The sequence below is a fragment of the Myxocyprinus asiaticus genome, chromosome 11 (genome assembly GCF_019703515.2).
Source record: "Myxocyprinus asiaticus isolate MX2 ecotype Aquarium Trade chromosome 11, UBuf_Myxa_2, whole genome shotgun sequence".
NCBI classification, from domain to species: Eukaryota; Metazoa; Chordata; class Actinopteri; order Cypriniformes; family Catostomidae; genus Myxocyprinus; species Myxocyprinus asiaticus.
In genome coordinates, this window is record NC_059354.1 from 49,784,722 (window position 1) to 49,803,263 (window position 18,542).

The window sequence follows — 18,542 nt, forward strand, 5'->3', positions numbered from 1 at the left end:
TCGGATCCGAGATATTTCAAGTAAAAAAATACATTAAAAAAACTCAAGAAATGTGTTCTTTAGTGTAAAAATACCTTGAATTTTCTTTTATTTTTCACATAATTTATGAGTTTAAAAGATTGCATATGATATATTTCAACAAATTAAAATATCACTATTTTTTTATGAATAAAAATACCTAGAAATGTGTTATTCTTGCCATGATTTATAACTTTAAGTGATTGCGCAATATGATATACGCATTTTAAGTAAAATAATCAAGTAAAAAAAAATCAAGAAATGTATATAAATGTAAAACAAAAACAATCTATGTTCAACACCATATTTTTAAAATATATAATTTTAATGTAATCATCTACTGTATTTATTTTTAATCATCTATATATTTTTAATATATTAAAAATGTTATAGTGGTATTTTGTCTTGATACTTAGGCCTTTTTTTCCTTTTCAAAATAAAAGTCATACAACAATGTCATACTTTTGACATATACACCAGAAAAATATATTTTTACTTGTTAACTAATTTTAATGACCAAAAATATAAAGTGTCCCACACGATTTCCCCATTAAAAAAGGAGCATTCCTTAAAATTGTACCACTAGACCTTATTCAGAGTAGTGCAATATTTAATTTTTGACAGCAATGGAAATGAGGGATAGTGTTTTCAATGGCATGCATGCTGTATAAAGCTCCTAGATCACATCTAATTTTTAGAAAGATGTTTTTCTTTCTTTCAACATTTCATCAGCTGGACGATGAACAGGTCACATACTGCACTTCTGGGGAACTATGCATGTCCTACATCTTCCGTAGATTAACATTTTCAATGAACTATAAAGACTATAAAGTGATTGCTAAAAGCAAAGAAAATTCTTGATCCGCTTTTTCTAGCCCACACCAAAATCAATACATGTAAATGTGGATCTAAACACAAATAGCTGCTCTAGCATCCTTTGTGAATAACTAAACATCACTTTCATCTGACTGAACTCGAGTTTGGATCATTCGTCTGGTAGCACACTGTTTGGCAGATGGCAAATTTTGTTTGTCAGGCTGCAATCAGCAAAGCACAAATTAAACACAATGCAAACAAATCTAGCCTTGCCGTGCTTATAATTATCTTGAAAGTGATAATTATGTTCATGCATCTATGATGTATATCAGACTACTTTGAGCTTGAGTAAACAAAAGCATGACCAAAAAAAAAAAAAAAAAAAAAAAAGAAAACAAACGACTATAACTGAGTTTCACAAAAACTAAAATGACTATTTATGGCACAGCATTTTGGAAAAGAATATTTATGTCACTGCATTCTGCCCTTAACTTAGCTTTCAACTATAAGGAATTTTCATGAAGGAATACAAAGTATCGTTACTTATTTTTTAAGCATTTGAGACACAAATATAGTGTTTTTGTTGTGAGCACTACTGGATATATTAGACAAATTATTATTTAACATAAAATTAACCATGAAAATTAACCATGCCCCACTTTTTCTGGACCTTCAAGCATATCCAGTTATTAAAATCATACGATAATGTCATAATTTTGGCATATACAATATATTTTAATTATTATATTAATAATTATGATATATAATAATAATAAATCATAATTATAATAAATATTAATATATATTATAATAATTATGTACATGTAATAATTGTATATTATATCAATATTTTATAATATGCAATATATAAGAATTATTTACTGATGTTAAATACCAAAAATATAATGTTCAGCTAATGTTCATGTCCACTATATATATATATATATATATATATATATATATATATATATATATATATATATATATATATATATATATATATATATATATATAAAATTATTTTTAAAATAATTTCAACCCTTTCTACAGCTCGACGGGAATACAAGCAAATAATTTCATTCCTTTTTCTATATCTTTTACACAAACCATAGTAAACGTATTGACTGAATTTGTCATATGCAACCCTTTATCCCTGCTTCCAAAGTTACAGTAATTAAAAAAAAAAAAAAAAAAAAAAATATATATATATATATATATATATATATATATATATATATATATAAAAAGGAACAAAAAAAATCTAAACATTTATTTTATTTTTTTATATATGTAAAATAGAGTTGATCAGATAACTTACTGTACGGAGCGATATTTTAATTTATGCTTTTTTTGCAACCCTTCTACCCATTGTGTCAAATGTCAACTTTATGGAGCACAATTTATACAACAGCCGTTGACCAATGTGCCGTTGTGGCATATACATTTTGCCTATTTAATTTTGATGTTTATCTAATGTTTACTGAAAGAAAATGACAAAATCATACAAATCAGGGTTTCAAACTGATATATATAAAATGTAAAAAATGTAGAAAAGAAAACAGCTCATATAAAAATTTAAATAAATAAATAAATAAATAAATAAATGATTTATATGCAGTACTGACTAAATCCATCTAAATGTAACAATGATATTCCAAAATAAATTCCAAAACAAACAAGTCTGGCTTCTGTGACTCTATCAACATTTGCATTGGTGTAGTACCATTATATTCATCTGTGACATCAGGATTGGAGAGCTGGCGTTCTGTTTCTTCAGCTATTGTGACATGAGGCGCCAAATTGGCACCATATATCTGGATGTGAGCCTCTCAGATACAATGAGCTGTCATGCACAATTCATTTCCACCTCTGTAATACAGTTAGGATGAGCTGCAGGAGAACTCATGGGGTCAGTGTAATGAATCCAAACGCATTGAGCTGCATAAATCGAGAGCAGTTTATTATGCCGTGCCTAAATGATCCAAATGATTAAATCTATGCATCTGTTCGAGTTTCCCATTGTGCAGTAAGCAAGACTCCATATCAAACAGAAGCTTGAGTGAGTGTTTATTAATACAGCTGATGATTGCTAATCTGTAAAAAATAACAGAAAGGTTAAGGTATTTTCATTTTTTATTTTATTTAATTGGATTACTCTTGCGATCCCTCCCAGACATGCAGCTCTGAAACCTGAAACTGAACTTTTGGTCGGATTTTATGAGTGAATGCACTTAACTGCATAGAGAGCTATAGGATGCTCCCTTGCTCCCTATTTAGGGAATGACTTAACCTCCAGTGTGCTGTCTGTCTGCACTGGTCTCAGAACAGTTAGAAATGCACCTTATTTTCATCCTAACTTCATATAAATTCTCTGAAAGCAACATTTTGTCAGATTTTGGAGGAATACATTTATTTTCAATGTGATAATGCACAGTGAATATAAGATTTCTAAGGGGAAAAATGGCCTATAGTCCTCATATGTAGTTGTGCTTAACAGCATGCCGTTTCATGATAAATCGCTCAATTTTTCAATATGGCATATCGGATAAAACTAGAGACTCTAGTCTATTCAGTCAAACAGGTTTCAAAGAAAAAACTTAATGAGGTTTCTTACAAGATGTAGTTTTGTTGGCGTTTCTCGCAAAGACAAACTCCATGTTGTTTTGTCACATGACTCAAAAGTTTTACCCTTTACCCAGAGTGTGCTGAACTGAGATCAGTCTGTTTAAATGAAATTAAATTATGCATTATGTATAGCAAAGACAAAACACAATGACCACGCAGGAGGACGCACAAGGTTAAAGGAGAAGCAGCACTAAAAGTTAGCGTTTCTGATAGAGGATAAGAGTGAGGATGGAAAATGATTGTTTAACATTGTTTTTGTTTTTTTTGTGCAAACATTTTTACTAATACCACATGTGAACCTCAAGATACATGTACAATAATAAAAAAAGACATGTCATGGCCCCTTTAATAATAGTGCATTTTTGGACTCTTGAAAATATACATTTTGACATTACTTTTTTTATGTGGATAAATAAAGGTGCATTTCTGTTTTCAACGTTATTTCTACTTTTACTTTGTTTTGTTGGACAAGAAAAACTACTGTAGCTTCATACCATGTGACATTTGTTTTTTCTCTATTGAAAATGTAATATTTAACAATTTAAGCATGGCGTCACACTGAGAGCCCCATATCTCTGGGATTTAACCATATAAGGCATTAAAAATGAAGATGCAAAAAGGAAAGTTTGTTCTGAACTAGAATCTAAAAGGATATTTAGATGTTTTTAATACTTCAGGAGTTATATGCACTCAAGCTTTGGAAAAACACAAAAAACACACTACTGGCATATAATGCAACAAGGGGCAGTCAACTGATCTTAGCAACAGACCTACCTATCTCTGTGTAAAAATAAAACAATGTCGCCACCCCCACCCCGTATCAGAAAAAGTATGACCAAAATCAAAAACTCTAGCCAGGGAGGTTTCTAAAATCTGGATGATCTGACATGCAATAACATTATTAAATTTGGTCAGAATGCATGGCTACTTTTGTACGGCTGTCAGTGGAGAAAGATGCTTTCTGCCTGCATAACAGTGTAGTTACTGCATCTGCCAGTTGGGTCTTACTGGACCATGCTTACCAGCCAAACCTTGAGCACTCAGAATTAACAAAGAAAACTGAGGCTATTATGCCATGACAGTAACAGTCGGTGCTAAGCATGTTTGTTATGCCTCGGCTTTCTTCCCCTTGACTCTGTCAGAAAAGACCCAGTCTTATCTTTAATAGCTATCAGGCCCTCAAGGACTCGTACCCATTAGCAGATGCACTGGAGGAGTCACAGACATCATGTGGCGTAATGCAGCACCTCCCGAGAGAGACACGTGCCTGAATATCTAGAGCTTTCTGAATTGCGTGGATTTTGGAATGATCTCAGCATGAAATAAGCTGAGAATTTCTCCAGTTATGTTGTATCGATTGGCTGAAAGTGTGCAATACACATTTGAAGTATAAGTCGAGCTCGGCATGGGTGAATATGGCCAAACACAAACTTTTTACCTTCTTAATGCACGTTCCTGGTCTTCCTGTGAACAGCTCATCTGTGCATATTATTGCAAAGAAACATTTGTCTTTGCAATCTTTAATCAAAATGCAACAACTTGCTCCGCCACTAAAACGACTTTTCTTTAAATGTACACATTTAATGCAAGTTGTTTTGGGTAAGTGCCAATAATCTCTCTTCCTCTGAAAAGTATCTGAGACGCTGCACATTAAAGAGAGGCAAAGTTGACTGGATGGGAAGCAGAATAAACATTGGGCAACTCTTACACTGTGTTGCATGTCTCTCCACACAATCCTCTGGCAAGCATTTCAAAGAGAGGGAGAGGAGAAAGAAATGCATGTATTTTATCTACATTTCAGCAGGAGATAAGAATAGGACATACAGTGTTTATAAATGGAGCATGAAAAATCTGGCCAAACACAACCTTGACAAAAACATTTGTAAACATTATTTCAAGCCTATCAGATAGCAATATACAGAGCTAATCAATAGAGTAGTTACTAAAGGTCAAGGGAGAACCAAGAATTGATTTTTGGCATCAATAGAAGAAGGCCGTCCACACTCAGCAAACAACAGATAAGTGATGGCTCTGTTCCAAAACCTAGTGTGCTGCCTACCTAGAAAGCATTTTAAAGGTTACAGTAGGGTACTCTCAAAACTATCGTCCATTTTACTTAATCATCCCATGTACATATTACTCATATTCATGTAACCAAGGGAAGTTAAATTAATGGAGTTGATTCATGTCACGGTCTCGGTGAGTCTCTGTTTGGTTCAGTCTGCGCTGTGCACGCCGGGATTGTGGTTACCATCCTGCCTGTTGCCTCGCCTCCTTTGATGCTTCTCCTGAGTTCTCTTTAGCAATACCTCTCTGCACCAGAACTGCTCTGCACATGACCACTACTCACAAGCCTACGAACACACCATCCTTCTCCACGCTGCAGTCGGCGCTGGGGTTCCCCCCATTTGAAGCTTTACTAGCATTGCTGTGTTGTTAAATAAATGAGATCATTGTCTCCACACTTGGATCTTTTGTCTCATCCTTCCTGACAATTCAACTAAAAAAAAAAAAAAAAAGTGTCTTGTCAGCTTCACTTCATCCATTTGCATTGGGACAACCTGATACATTTTTTTTTTTTTTTTGGTTTGGTTAACTAAACCTGGGCAGATGATTTCTAGTTCCCAGAATTTTTGGACGAGACTCGACAAGGAGAGTAAATGTTAAAATAGTGTTATTTTATGTCTCTGTGCAAGATGTATAATAAAGGAGACTTGTTAGTGTTTCATATTTATTATGTTGAGATTTTAAAGAATATCTGTTATGTTGTAGGGGTTACATCATGGTGAAGAGTGGAGCTTAAACCCAAGTTATTTTGAAATGTTACATTTTGTTGGATTTACTTGATTCAGTTAGGTTACCTCTACTTGAAGTATTCAAGTTGAAATTACATGGTCATTTTAATTGAAGAAAACTTATTTTAATCATGTGGAACCACTGTGCATGACTGAATCAAGTTCAGCCAAAGAGTTATTGTTCTGAGTGTATACTTTGTTTTCTGCATGCTAGGGCTGAACGATTTGGACAAAATATCTAATTGAAAAATAATGCGATTTAAACTGTGATATGATAAACAGAAATTAAGCTTTCGGAAACTTGGAGTCAATTGAACCAATTGCTTCGGAAAATGATTCACTGTTTTGAAGCACTTGAAACACCGCACGCTCGGGACATCTGGGCACCCCGTCTCTGGCCCTCTGTCTAAAAGCTCAGTTTAAAGCTCTGTGGCCCTTTAAGACTTCAATGTAAACGCCCACTGTTCTGATTGGCTAACTTCGTACAGTCCCTCAAATACAGCCATATTTGAAACTCAATCGAAGAAAAAAAAAAAAAAAACAAGCTTCACATTATAATTTATAAAACTACTTTTCAGGATTAACATGTAACATGCACCCAACACATTTCATCTGAATGTATAAAAATGTTCCCAAAAGCAACTATCAAACAGTCATGACATTTGAAACATTTGCGAATGAAATGGTTTACTCACGGGTCCGGTAGTGTTTAACGGCCCCATCCTTCAATAACAGTTCCTTTGCGAAGCTTAAATCATATTGTGACTGGTTCACAGGCAATCCACCTGATATGAGCCGTGAAATGTTCAGAATACATGGTGAGGCTGGGTGCTTCAACCAGCTTCAACAAGTCAAAGCCAGAAATGCATCGAAATGATTAAAGACGTCCATATAGTGCATGTGTACAAACGTCTAACAACTAAAAATAGCACAGATGGGTCCAAAAACGGCCCAGGATGCCTTCAAAACAGCACAACAGCCAGATGAAACAGGATGGGGTCTCCTTTTTAGAGTCCTAACTTGACATCGAGTCTTTTAAAAGCAGCGCAAGGTGCATGATAACGGTCAAAGCCATTCATTAGTGTAGACAAACATTTGGACCCACTTTATATTAGGTGGCCCTACTATGTACTTAAGCATTTGATACAATGTACTTATTATGTACATACATGTTGCATTGTATTTACATTTAAAGTACTTGCATTTAGAGTTTGGACTCGAGTTTTAATGGACTTGGACTTGTCACGGACTCGGATGCATTTTTACTTAGCCGTTTTCTGAGTCCAGCCGAGTCCAAGGCAATGACGTCATGCGCTTAGCGCTCGTGCTCTGTTGTCCTGTCAGTCAGCGCAAACGCTCAATTAATGCAAAAATGCATTTTCAACAACAAGCTGAAAGAAGCCGATCCATTTCTTGGCGCAACGCATGAAAATGTAAGCAGGGTGTTTTCTGAATGTTCATTTTCCCCGTGAGCATAGAGGTAAATCAGACATATTTTACATAGTACAAGGACTTAAAGGAATATTCCGGGTTTAATGCAAGTGAAGCTCAATCAACAGCATTTGTGGCATAATATTGATTACCACAAAAAAAATTATTTAGAAAGAAAAGACAGGACGAGACAAAATGTATTTTTGTGATAATCAGTATTATGCCACAAATGCTGCCGATTGAGCTTAACTTGTATTAAACCTGGAACATTCCTTTAAATGTTGAGATGTGGGAATTGTATTTTGAATTGTATGTTCCAGTGTTGTGAATTTTGTGTTAAAATGTGTACCTGACATGACAAGTCTACTCATAATTACACATGCAATATGAAATTATATGGATAGAATAGGCTACGTGGAATTTGTAAATTAAAAAAGCTCAAATGTGGTTAAATAGTGAAAAACAAAATATAAAATAAACATTTTCACACACTATTTATTGCAGAAGTTTGCATACACCTTTTGTTTTAGGCCTATACGTTTTCACACCCCTTTCAGAATGTATGCAAATATAAGAGATAAAAGATTATATATGTAGCACTGCCCTTCAAAAGCTACATTACACAAAATGTACTGTAAATTACACAAATCGTCCTGTTCAAAAGTTTGCATCCCCTTGGTTCCTGTGTTGCCTTCTTGAGCATCAATGAATGTTTGCACCTTTTGTAATAGTTGTGTATGTGTCCATCAATTGTCCTAAGTGTCAAAAGCTGGATGTCTATATCACATATCCACTGTTGGGAAGAACTCAAATGTGCAGGAGATGCTGGGAAACCAAAGAATGTACAGTATTTTTCTTAAGAAATGTGGGCAGCTTCACAGCTCAGGACAAAGCAGGGACTCATGAACAATTATTACACAAACAGTCATTAATCACAGAGAAAGCAAAGAGTTTGCTCTTGTGCGAGGAGCTCTAAAGCTCACGTAGAGTCTGTCTCATGAACGCGCACAGGAGATCAACGGTCGGTGAAGAGTTTCACTTAATAATACATCAGATTTCAGTTTGTTTCTCACCAAACCTTATCATATGCTTTCATAACAATCATGAGTCTCATGGAATAATTTATTAGACTTCTGAATTATACTTTTGTGTCCTTTTGAAGCTTGAAAAATGGTCACCATAAACTGCCATTGTGTGACATCACAGAGCACAATTTGTATTCTATTTATTTCACAGTTTCTCCCTTTGTGTTAAGAAAAAGAAAGAAAATCATATGGAGTTATAACAACACAGGAGTGAGTAAACAATGACTGAATTTACATTTTTGGGTGAACTTATCCTTTAAGAACCAAGGGAATGGGGGGCCTGGGTAGGTCAGTGGTAAAAGACACTGGCTATCACCCCTGGAGTTCGATAGTTCGAATCCCAGGGTGTGCTGAGTGACTCCAGCCAGGTCTCCTAAGCAACCAAATTGGCCCGGTTGCTAAGGTGGTTAGAGTCACATGAGGTAACCTCCTCGTGGTCGCTATAATGTAGTGGGGCATGTGGTGAGTTGAGCGCGGATGCCGCAGTGGATGGCATGAAGCCTCCACACGCGCTACGTCTCCGTGGCAACGCGCTCAACAAGCCACGTGAAAAGATGCGTGGGTTGACGGTCTCAGACGCGGAGGCAACTGGGATTCGTCCTCTGCCACACGGATTGAGGCGAATCACTACGCCACCACGAGGACTTAAAAGCGCACTGGGAATTGGACATTCCAAATTGGGGAGAAAAAGGGGAAAATCCCCCCCCCCCCCAGACAAAAAGAACCAAGGGAATGTAAACTTTAGAACCGGATCATTTGGGGTGTGAGAGTATCTGTTGTCAATAGCTTCTTCAAGGCAGTACTACATTTTTATGATACCTCTTATTTTTTTAAAGCGATAACATCAGGGTTTTTGGTGCACAAGCAATGTGCAGAACTACCCCACGTTTTCCGCGAAGTAACCCGTGTCATGTCCGTGTTAAATGGCCCTAATATTATCACTGGGCTTTTCCAGTGTTTTCAGATGAAGCATTTGCAGTCAAGTCGTGAGATGTAATTTCTCAGCAAGATTATTACTGTGTTGACTCATTATTTTCCCAAACCAGTCGGCAGATAGAGAAATCTCAGTATATATTATTTCTTTAGATAGGGATAATTTTAGATAAAACTAAATTAAATTGACAAATTGAAAATGAAGTAGAAATAAAAACTAAATTAAAATTAGAAACAACAATAATGACTAACGTAGCTTTCACTTTCTTTAGTTTATGTTTGAGTGAAGGGGAAAAAGCAACAAATAACTAAAATGCAATAAGAAGTGCGTTCTGCAGAGCTACGTGCCCACCAGAAGCCTGAGGTCGTCTAAGGAACGTCGCCTTGTTGTACCAACACAAAGAGGCACCAAAACACTTTCCCGGACTTTCGGTTTCATCATACCACGTTGGTGGAACGACCTTCCCAACTCCATCCGTGAAGCTGACTCACTTTCTGTCTTCAAAAAATGGCTAAAAACATCTTTTCCATGAGCACTTAACCACATACTAAATCTTTTTGCACTTTAATCTGTTTTGAATGCTATTCTGATGCTAGTGCAACTTTGTAATGCAGCACTTTTCGTACCAATGTCTCCTTAAGATGAATCACTTATGATGTATTCTTCATTTGTAAGTTGCTTTGGATAAAAGCGTCTGCCAAATGAATAAATGTAAATGTAAAGTACAGTTTTGTCTTCATACACCTAAAGCATATACTTTCATTCTGAAAGCACTTTGAAGTCTGTTCAGCAGGATACTAATCAAAATACAGAGGTAATATAGAATATAGAGGTGTGTTTGTTACATTTATATTGACAATAGTTTTTTTCTTAGTTGTGAAAGTTAAAATAAGCTTAAAATATTGATGTTGAGTTTACGGTTACAATTTTAATTCAGATTCATGGACAGATTCATTCGGACTCGACTCGGACTCGGCCTGTTAGGCAGTGTTTCGAAAGCGGCCATCACTAATAAACATTAAAAAAAAAACATATATATTTAAAAAGAAATTGAAGCATCTTTGCTTTTTACCAAAATTAAACCATGTTTTGCCCTCTACTGCAAACCGGAAATACTGTTCTGGAAAGGATGTTCACACTTGAGTCCTCTTAAAAAGATCCAGACTATATAAATAAATAAAACCGTGAAACCCAGACAATTTGAATATTATATTATTCTAACATAATATTAATAATGTTAATTTAAGGAAGTATCATAGAGATGTGTTATTATTGTACAATGATACAATTAAGAAGGCAGAAGGTAGCTGTCTATGTAGGCAGTAGACAGAAAGGTTTTGGAACAGAGCCTGTGGCGAGGTACTTCAGTGTCAGCACGGTATATTCCCTTCTTACCAGGCGGTCGAGGCGAGTGCCAGCTGAGGTGGTCGGAAGTTCCTCTGGGTTGTACGGGCTAAAGCGGACATTGAACGTGTCAGGGACGCCGCGGGCTGCCCTGCTTATTCCAGAAGGCTTTGGTTGTCCACAACCTTGGAAAACCTGCAATTACATGGAGAGGATGTGTTCTCATAGTCCGTCTGCATACAGTGGAGGTATTGAGTTACGTTGAGGAATGGAGAAAGACAAACAAGACTGCACTCAAGTATGGAGGGAACTTGCTATTCTCACTGCCCACGAATTTCCCAAATAAAATGAATACAAATGAAATGGTCACGTCCAAGTTAGCTGGACCTATAATACCTAAAGTTAGATTCGTTCTTGACCACATAATATTTCATGGCATTAAATCAGGGCTGTAACCACCATAGACACTGAGGGGGATTTTCAGAATCGAGGTCCACCAATATGGGTTTTTCCAGTCACTGTTCCTGCTCAAACTTTTACTTTCCGCAATGTTCTTGATCAGAAGTTTCCATGTCATTATACTGCCATGTGTGTTATAATGACTGGCGATCTGGTGATGGATTGTGTTATTTTTAATGTTACGAGTGCTTACTGCGCCTGTTATCAGTGGCTTTGACAGCGACGATGTTCTCTCGCTACACTTTAATCTCATCAATGAAATTACTAATGAAAATGCTTGTTGACGAAGGGTTTTTTGATGTCTGATACATGTTTAAGTAATTTACATATTTTTCAAAATATTTGAATATTTGGTTGAAGTTTACTCTGTTACAGTTTGACACACGTTTTTGTCATTTTGCACAGTATCGCCAACTGAAATTGTTACATTTATTGTTTTACATTACATGAGGAAATACTGACTTAAAGGACATTTCCGTCAAAAGAAAAATTATTATGACTCCAGTCAGGTCTCCTAAGCAACCAGGGTAGAGTCACATGGGCTAACCTCCTCGTGGTCGCTATAATGTGGTTCTTGCTCTCAATGGGGCGCGTGATGAGTTGTGCGTGGATGTCGCGGAGAAAAGCGTGAAGCCTCCACACGCACTACGTCTCCGCGGTAACACACTCAACAAGCCACGTGATAAGATGCGTGGATTGACGGTCTCAGATGCGGAGGCAACTGAGATTCATCCTCCGCCACACGAATTGAGACGAGTCACTACGCCACCACGAGAACTTAGAGCGCATTGGGAATTGGGCATTCCAAATTGCAGAGAAAAGGAAAAGCACAAAAACAAGCAAAAGCGAAATGCAAACAAATGTGTTATCAAATTAAATGTCAAGTGTTCATTTGTGCACTTGAATTGGTCAGCAATTATGACATTGTAGCTTTGATGTGTATGTTGTTTTTTTTTTTACATTTCTAATCGTTATATAATTGAATTTGCATTTCCATTTTGACACATGGACTATTTCTTCATCATAATAGTAAAATATTATTTGTGCATAATTAATATTCATGAGCTCACCTCCAACCCCCAACTGTGCCCTCCACTTTTTAAAACATTGTGAAAAACGATTTTAGGTTAAAAATCTATATGAATATGTAGGGAAAGTGTATTATAAAGGCACTGTGACTGTTTACCATTTTATTTTTTTTTTAATCATGTTTTTGCCATCAGTACTAGAGTTCATATTATATCGTCCTGCGGTGTGACAAATAAAAAATATTTAAAAGCACAAATGTCATTAAAAACTGCATGTATGAAAAATGTCATTATATTGATATGATGTGAAAAATTCTGTTAAGATAGACAGTCCCGCCCCCGAATCAATGTTTCTATTTTGGGCTGGTCGGGATGCTCGGCACAAAGTAACAATGTTGCACTTTTCAGGGAAATCAACCTACAGATTGCTTACTTGTAGTTTTGACATATTAAACTGGGATATGGGAAGGTATTCTGATTAAAAAAAAAAAAAAAACGATTACAAATGTCATCTTTAACTATTCCAAAAACTTTAATCCCCTGAGGGGGCAAGATAATACTACCTCCTGCAAGTTGACCACACTTTGACATTTTTTCTTCTTGAGAAACTACAATTAGTGGCCGCGTCAGAATTCAGAGAGATGCAAAGACACATTTACCGGCGTTTGAGCAAAGCAACAAATTTCTGACCATCCACAACTATGTTGTTAAAAATAAAACTGGAATGGAGGATGACAGGGTTCGGGTTTTGGACCTGATGGCAGTGAAACCAACAGATCACAAAATTCTAGGCTTGCTTGTACAAGACATGATATCACAACATGATCATTATGGACAAAACACAGCTGTGTTGATCTGGGTGCAGGATGAGAGGGGAAGGAAGTCGCAAACATACTTGATGGGAGAGCTGCATGCTGTTCTCCTGCATTATCATGATGGCCTCTGATATCTTCACATCTATCGGCTCCATGACAGACTCGATGTTGAACGGTCCCTCCAGTCGCTCCGTCACCAGCAACATGGCATCTGTCAAAACATGGAGAGACAGACAGCTCTTAAATCTATCTTGTGGAACAACCTCTACGAGTCTCTTAGGAGTGAACTGGACCATCTTTTTCTTGGTCTTTTAAATGTGATTTATTTGATTAACAGTTCAAAACATTCATTGTATTTGGGTGAATGCTGTTACTTTTTCATGGGACACAAAAATGAGATTTCCGGAAAAATTTGAACACAGCTTTTGTATACAATGACCACATCTATCAGGCTCCAAAAAGGACAAAAGCATCATATAGTACCATAAAAGTAACCCGATGATAGTACTCCATACGACTCGTATTACAGACATGGTCATGAGTGGTCGTTATATGGAAAATAGCTGCGTGAAGATTCTTTATACAGTTCTATTTTTGTGTTCTACTGAAATATTAACTGCATACTCGTTTAGAATGACATGAGGATAATTTTTGCTATTTTTGGCCAAAATCAAAGTACCAAAAAATAAAGATGTTTTTTAAGATGTTTTGCACTGTGACAGTATTTTCCTGACATTAAACACTCAAAAACATGTTTAAGCCATTTCAATTTCATAAATATCAGTTTGAGTCATCTCTACATAATATTTATCATTTCAATGGAAACTTGTTATTAAAACGAAATGCCAAAATTTTAAGAATAAGCAAAAATAGGGGCCTGGGTAGCTCAGTGGATAAAATACACTGGCTACCACCCCTGGAGTTCGCTAGTTCGAATCCCAGGGTGTGCTGAGTGACTCCAGCCAGGTCTCCTAAGCAACCAAATTGGCCCGGTTGCTAGGGAGGCTAGAGTCACATGGGGTAACCTCCTTGTGGACGCTATAATGTGGTTTGTTCTCGGTGGGGTGCATGGTGAATTGAGCGTGGTTGCCGCAGTGGATGGCGTGAAGCCTCCACACGCGCTATGTCTCCGTGGCAACGTGCTCAACAAGCCACGTGATAAGATGCGCGGGTTGACCGTCTCAGACGCGGAGGCAACTGAGATTTGTCCTCCACCACCCAGACTGAGGCGAATCACTATGCGACCACGAGGACTTAGAGCACATTGGGAATTGGGCATTCCAAATTGGGAGAAAAAGGGGAAAAATCCCCCCCAACCAAAAGAAAAAAAGAAGAATAAGCAAAAATATTGAATATTTAATAAGCACAATATCGTGTAAAAATTCAACGCAACAAGATGCAGTAAGATTTTTGGGTTCTCTCAATGACTGTTTTAATAATTGACCTCAGTAACATTGCTTTGTTTAGTCAATGTGACTTTGTTTGTTCACTAAATGTACAAATTCTTGAGAACTACTCATTTCTAGTTCAGCCAACTAACAACTCGCAATATGAGAAAGGTAAGCGCAGCGTAGTTCTAGCGGGAAGACTAGCAGCTGTACATCATCGCACCATTAGCTAGGTAACTCCTAGCCAATCACATGTAAGCCATTGCTTTATAAGTCTGCTCACAATCTATCACATTGCTGTTTCAGTGTGCTAACACGGCAACCTCCACCACCCCACCACCACCAGTTGAGTCCCGTCCTGCACGGGGGTAGGCATCTCGCCCTTGCCTCCTATCTCCAGCAGGATATGACGGTTCCGAGTACAGCTTCTTCAGACCACCAGATGGGGCTTTCGCCAAAGAGAGACATTACATTTCTGTTTATATTCATCAAATAAATGTCATCTTGAATTTCACACACATCTGCGAGTCTTCCTGATAGAACTTACATTTTGTCGCCATTTAAATTACATTTATATGAAGTTACCTCCTGTATTTGCCTCTGAAGAGGGAGATTTGTTTTGCAAGGCAGTATGTACAATAGTTTGACATAGACACACAATAGACCTCATCCCTATAACACACAAACTTTAAGAATGGTGACAATCAACAAACCTCATTAAGTTAAAAGATGAGCTCCTAACATCACCACACAACTATTAACTTACAGTGGCAACAAAAAACAAACATCAAAAATAGCATAAATAAAGTCAGCTTCATAACTTCAACTATAACACTAACCACATAATTAATTCATGTTGCAATGCATGTTGGGAACTCACACATCAGCAACACTGTTCAATATGAAATTGTTTGTTCAGATAACTCTGTTTGGGGGGCCTGGGTAGCTCAGTGGTAAAGACGCTGGCTACCACCCCTGGAGTTTGCTAGTTCGAATCCCAGGGTGTGCTGAGTGACTCCAGCCAGGTCTCCTAAGCAACCAAATTGGCCTGGTCGCTAGGGAGGGTAGAGTCACATGGGGTAACCTCCTTGTGGTTGCAATAATGTGGTTCTTGCTCTCGGTGGGGCACGTTTTGAGTTGTGCGTGGATGCCGCGGTGGATGGCATGAAGCCTCCACACACACACACACTACACTACATCTCCGTGGTAACGTGCTCAACAAGTCACGTGATAAGATGCACGGATTGACGGTCTCAGACGCAGAGGCAGCTGGGACTCGTCCTCCACCACCCGGATTGAGTCACTACACCATCACGAGGACTTAGAGCACATTGGGAATTGGGCATTCCAAAATAAATATAAAAAGACAACTCTGATTGACTAGTTGGGACAACAATTGGAGGACTATTGTTGGTCTAACATGTGTTACGATCCAGGTTTTAATGAAGCAGGCTCAGCAGGGTCATAGAATGAAAAACTGTCTATTATTAGCATGTAAAGACCGCAGTAAAGATAGTTAGCGATTTGAAATTCAGACTTCAATTGGCTATAAATCTGCTATGCGCTGTCGTAAATATGTAAATAATATTGCATTTTATTCTTCATGATTTGTGAATTCGGATGACATCATTCTCCACTCCACAATCAGTCATTTAAATTTTACGACTCTTAATTTTTTAATCCAAATAGCTCCAAAAGTTGAACACCATCTATGTCCGTCCATCCATCTCCTCGTGTAGGTTAGAGAATGTTTGTGTAATATGAGACGGACTCATTGGGTATTAATTTAGAATGATAATCGATGCATTAATTTCTTTAATAGATCGATGCACCGCGATGCACCGATGCATTTTTACACCCCTAGTTTGGGGTGAGACTGTTTGTTTGAACATCAGCAGACAGGGGGAGAGTTCAAAAAGCTGTTCGTAAACATAGTGTACATTTGCAATTTTGTTTGGAGATTCTAGTGGTGCAGAAATTACACACTTTAGGTTTAATTGTCATTTAAACAAATGCAAAAAATCATAATGGTCCGAAAAAATAGGCTTTATTGCGAAACATCTTTTCTTTTTTTCTTTGGTGTGAAATATGACCCAGAAATCACTTTAAAAAAATTAAATAAAAGATCATTCTGTTTAGCTGCTGGCTGGATGGAACAACCGTCTCTAATATTTTCGCAGACAGTTCTAATGCCAGCTGATGGGTGTGGCAACAGATTTGTCCTCAAATATGACAGAAGGAAACATTCTCTCGTCAGTATCTATTTTCTCAGGCGTGGACAGCATGTTTGAAGATTCAAATGCCACAAAACCCTCCAAACATCGTCTGCAGATGCTCAACAGCAGCTGGGCACTGAGTGGGCACAGGGCAGGAGACAGCTGGCATCACTGTTTTAATAATATACTGGCCAGACAATATGACTCTACTGGGATGCAATAAATATGCCCATTAAGACCTTTCTTCCGAGAAATCACCTTCTGAGAAACCTTCACTTAAATTCAACCACAAGGTGCATGGATAAAAACAACAGGAATGGTGCAGAGAAATCCAGGAACACTTGCAGTGATCAACTTTATTCGACTTAAAATGAACAACACATACCAATGTGTTTTGGCAAGTAGACCTTCATCAGGGATGAATCAGAGAAATGTGAAGCCAAAAAAAAAAAAAAAGCGCACTTACATTAATTCTTCTGTTAAAACTTGTGCATAATTTCAGCTGTAAAGTTGTTTAAGTTGTCATTTGAGTGTTTACTGTGTTACGTCGTCATGGCAACGAATTTGTAAATTGGATAAAACCTTATACAGAAGAAAGTTAGTGAGTGATTTTATCACAAAACAATTTTAACACATACATTGTTTACAACTTGTGTCTATACTTTTGTAACAGTGAGTATTTTAACATTTACGGATTAGCCCCATTGACTTCCATTGCAAGTGTCTCACTGGAACACAGCTTTGTTTTTATAAAGAAAAGGAGGGGCATGTCAAAAATCAATCATGAAAATCTCTTTTTCTAGAGAAGATTTTCATGAATTCCATCTGTGAAGTTTAAAGATAAAACATGAAAATTATTTGGATATTAAACCATTTCCTCCTATTCCAGCTTAATTGCTGAGACAACGGTAAGTATACCATTTGGAGGTCTATTTAAAAGTTGCAACCAGGCCTGGACTGGCCATCGGGAGTGGCGGGGGAAGTCCCGGTGGACTGGTGAAAGATTTGGCCCGCTTGTTTTTATTTACTTATTAATTTATATTGCCACCCAAGTGATTTCTGAACTTGGCATTCGATGATAAATCGACAGTAAATCACAAATCCGCTGGTCTTGACTAATTTGGGCCACTCCTAAAATGGGCCATTGACTTTGCGTGAGTGGCTCAAGTAAATGCGCGGAAAAACCCGCTCATTCAAGGACGTGCATTCATTCAGTACATGCAGAGAGCGCAGAAAACGCTTGTGCTTGTGCACAGTGCAGTTGAATGACAGAGTTTACCCTCTTTAACTTAAAGCAGTCTATCCAAATATATAAAGCATACTGTCAGCTGAAATAACAAAAAAATAACACAAAATTAACTGAAATGAGAGCACGTTACCCGTCAATCAGACGAGCGGAAGTTGCGTTCGTTAATATAGCAACAATAGGCTGCAGGCACGTTTTTTTTTTTCCTCTGAATCATCATTGGCAGGTAGAAAGAAAAAAACTAAACTGTAGTGTTTTAACTGAATTGAAAGATAAATGCCCTCGCATCATGCAGAATAAAATTAAGAATTAATAAATAAAATCAATTCATGTTTCTTTAAA

General features: G+C 37.1%; 1 protein-coding gene across 1 annotated transcript in view; it reads right to left on the reverse strand.

Annotated features, from left to right (window-relative positions):
• gpc6b (glypican 6b) overlaps nt 1–18,542 on the reverse strand; it is a 54,994-nt gene that overhangs the window by 10,834 nt on the left and 25,618 nt on the right. Inside the window, exons 5-6 of the mRNA XM_051710652.1 lie at nt 13,431–13,561; nt 11,100–11,243 (exon numbers count right to left, since the gene is read on the reverse strand). Of these exons, the coding sequence (XP_051566612.1) occupies nt 11,100–11,243; nt 13,431–13,561 (275 nt within the window). The remainder of the gene's footprint in view (nt 1–11,099; nt 11,244–13,430; nt 13,562–18,542) is intronic.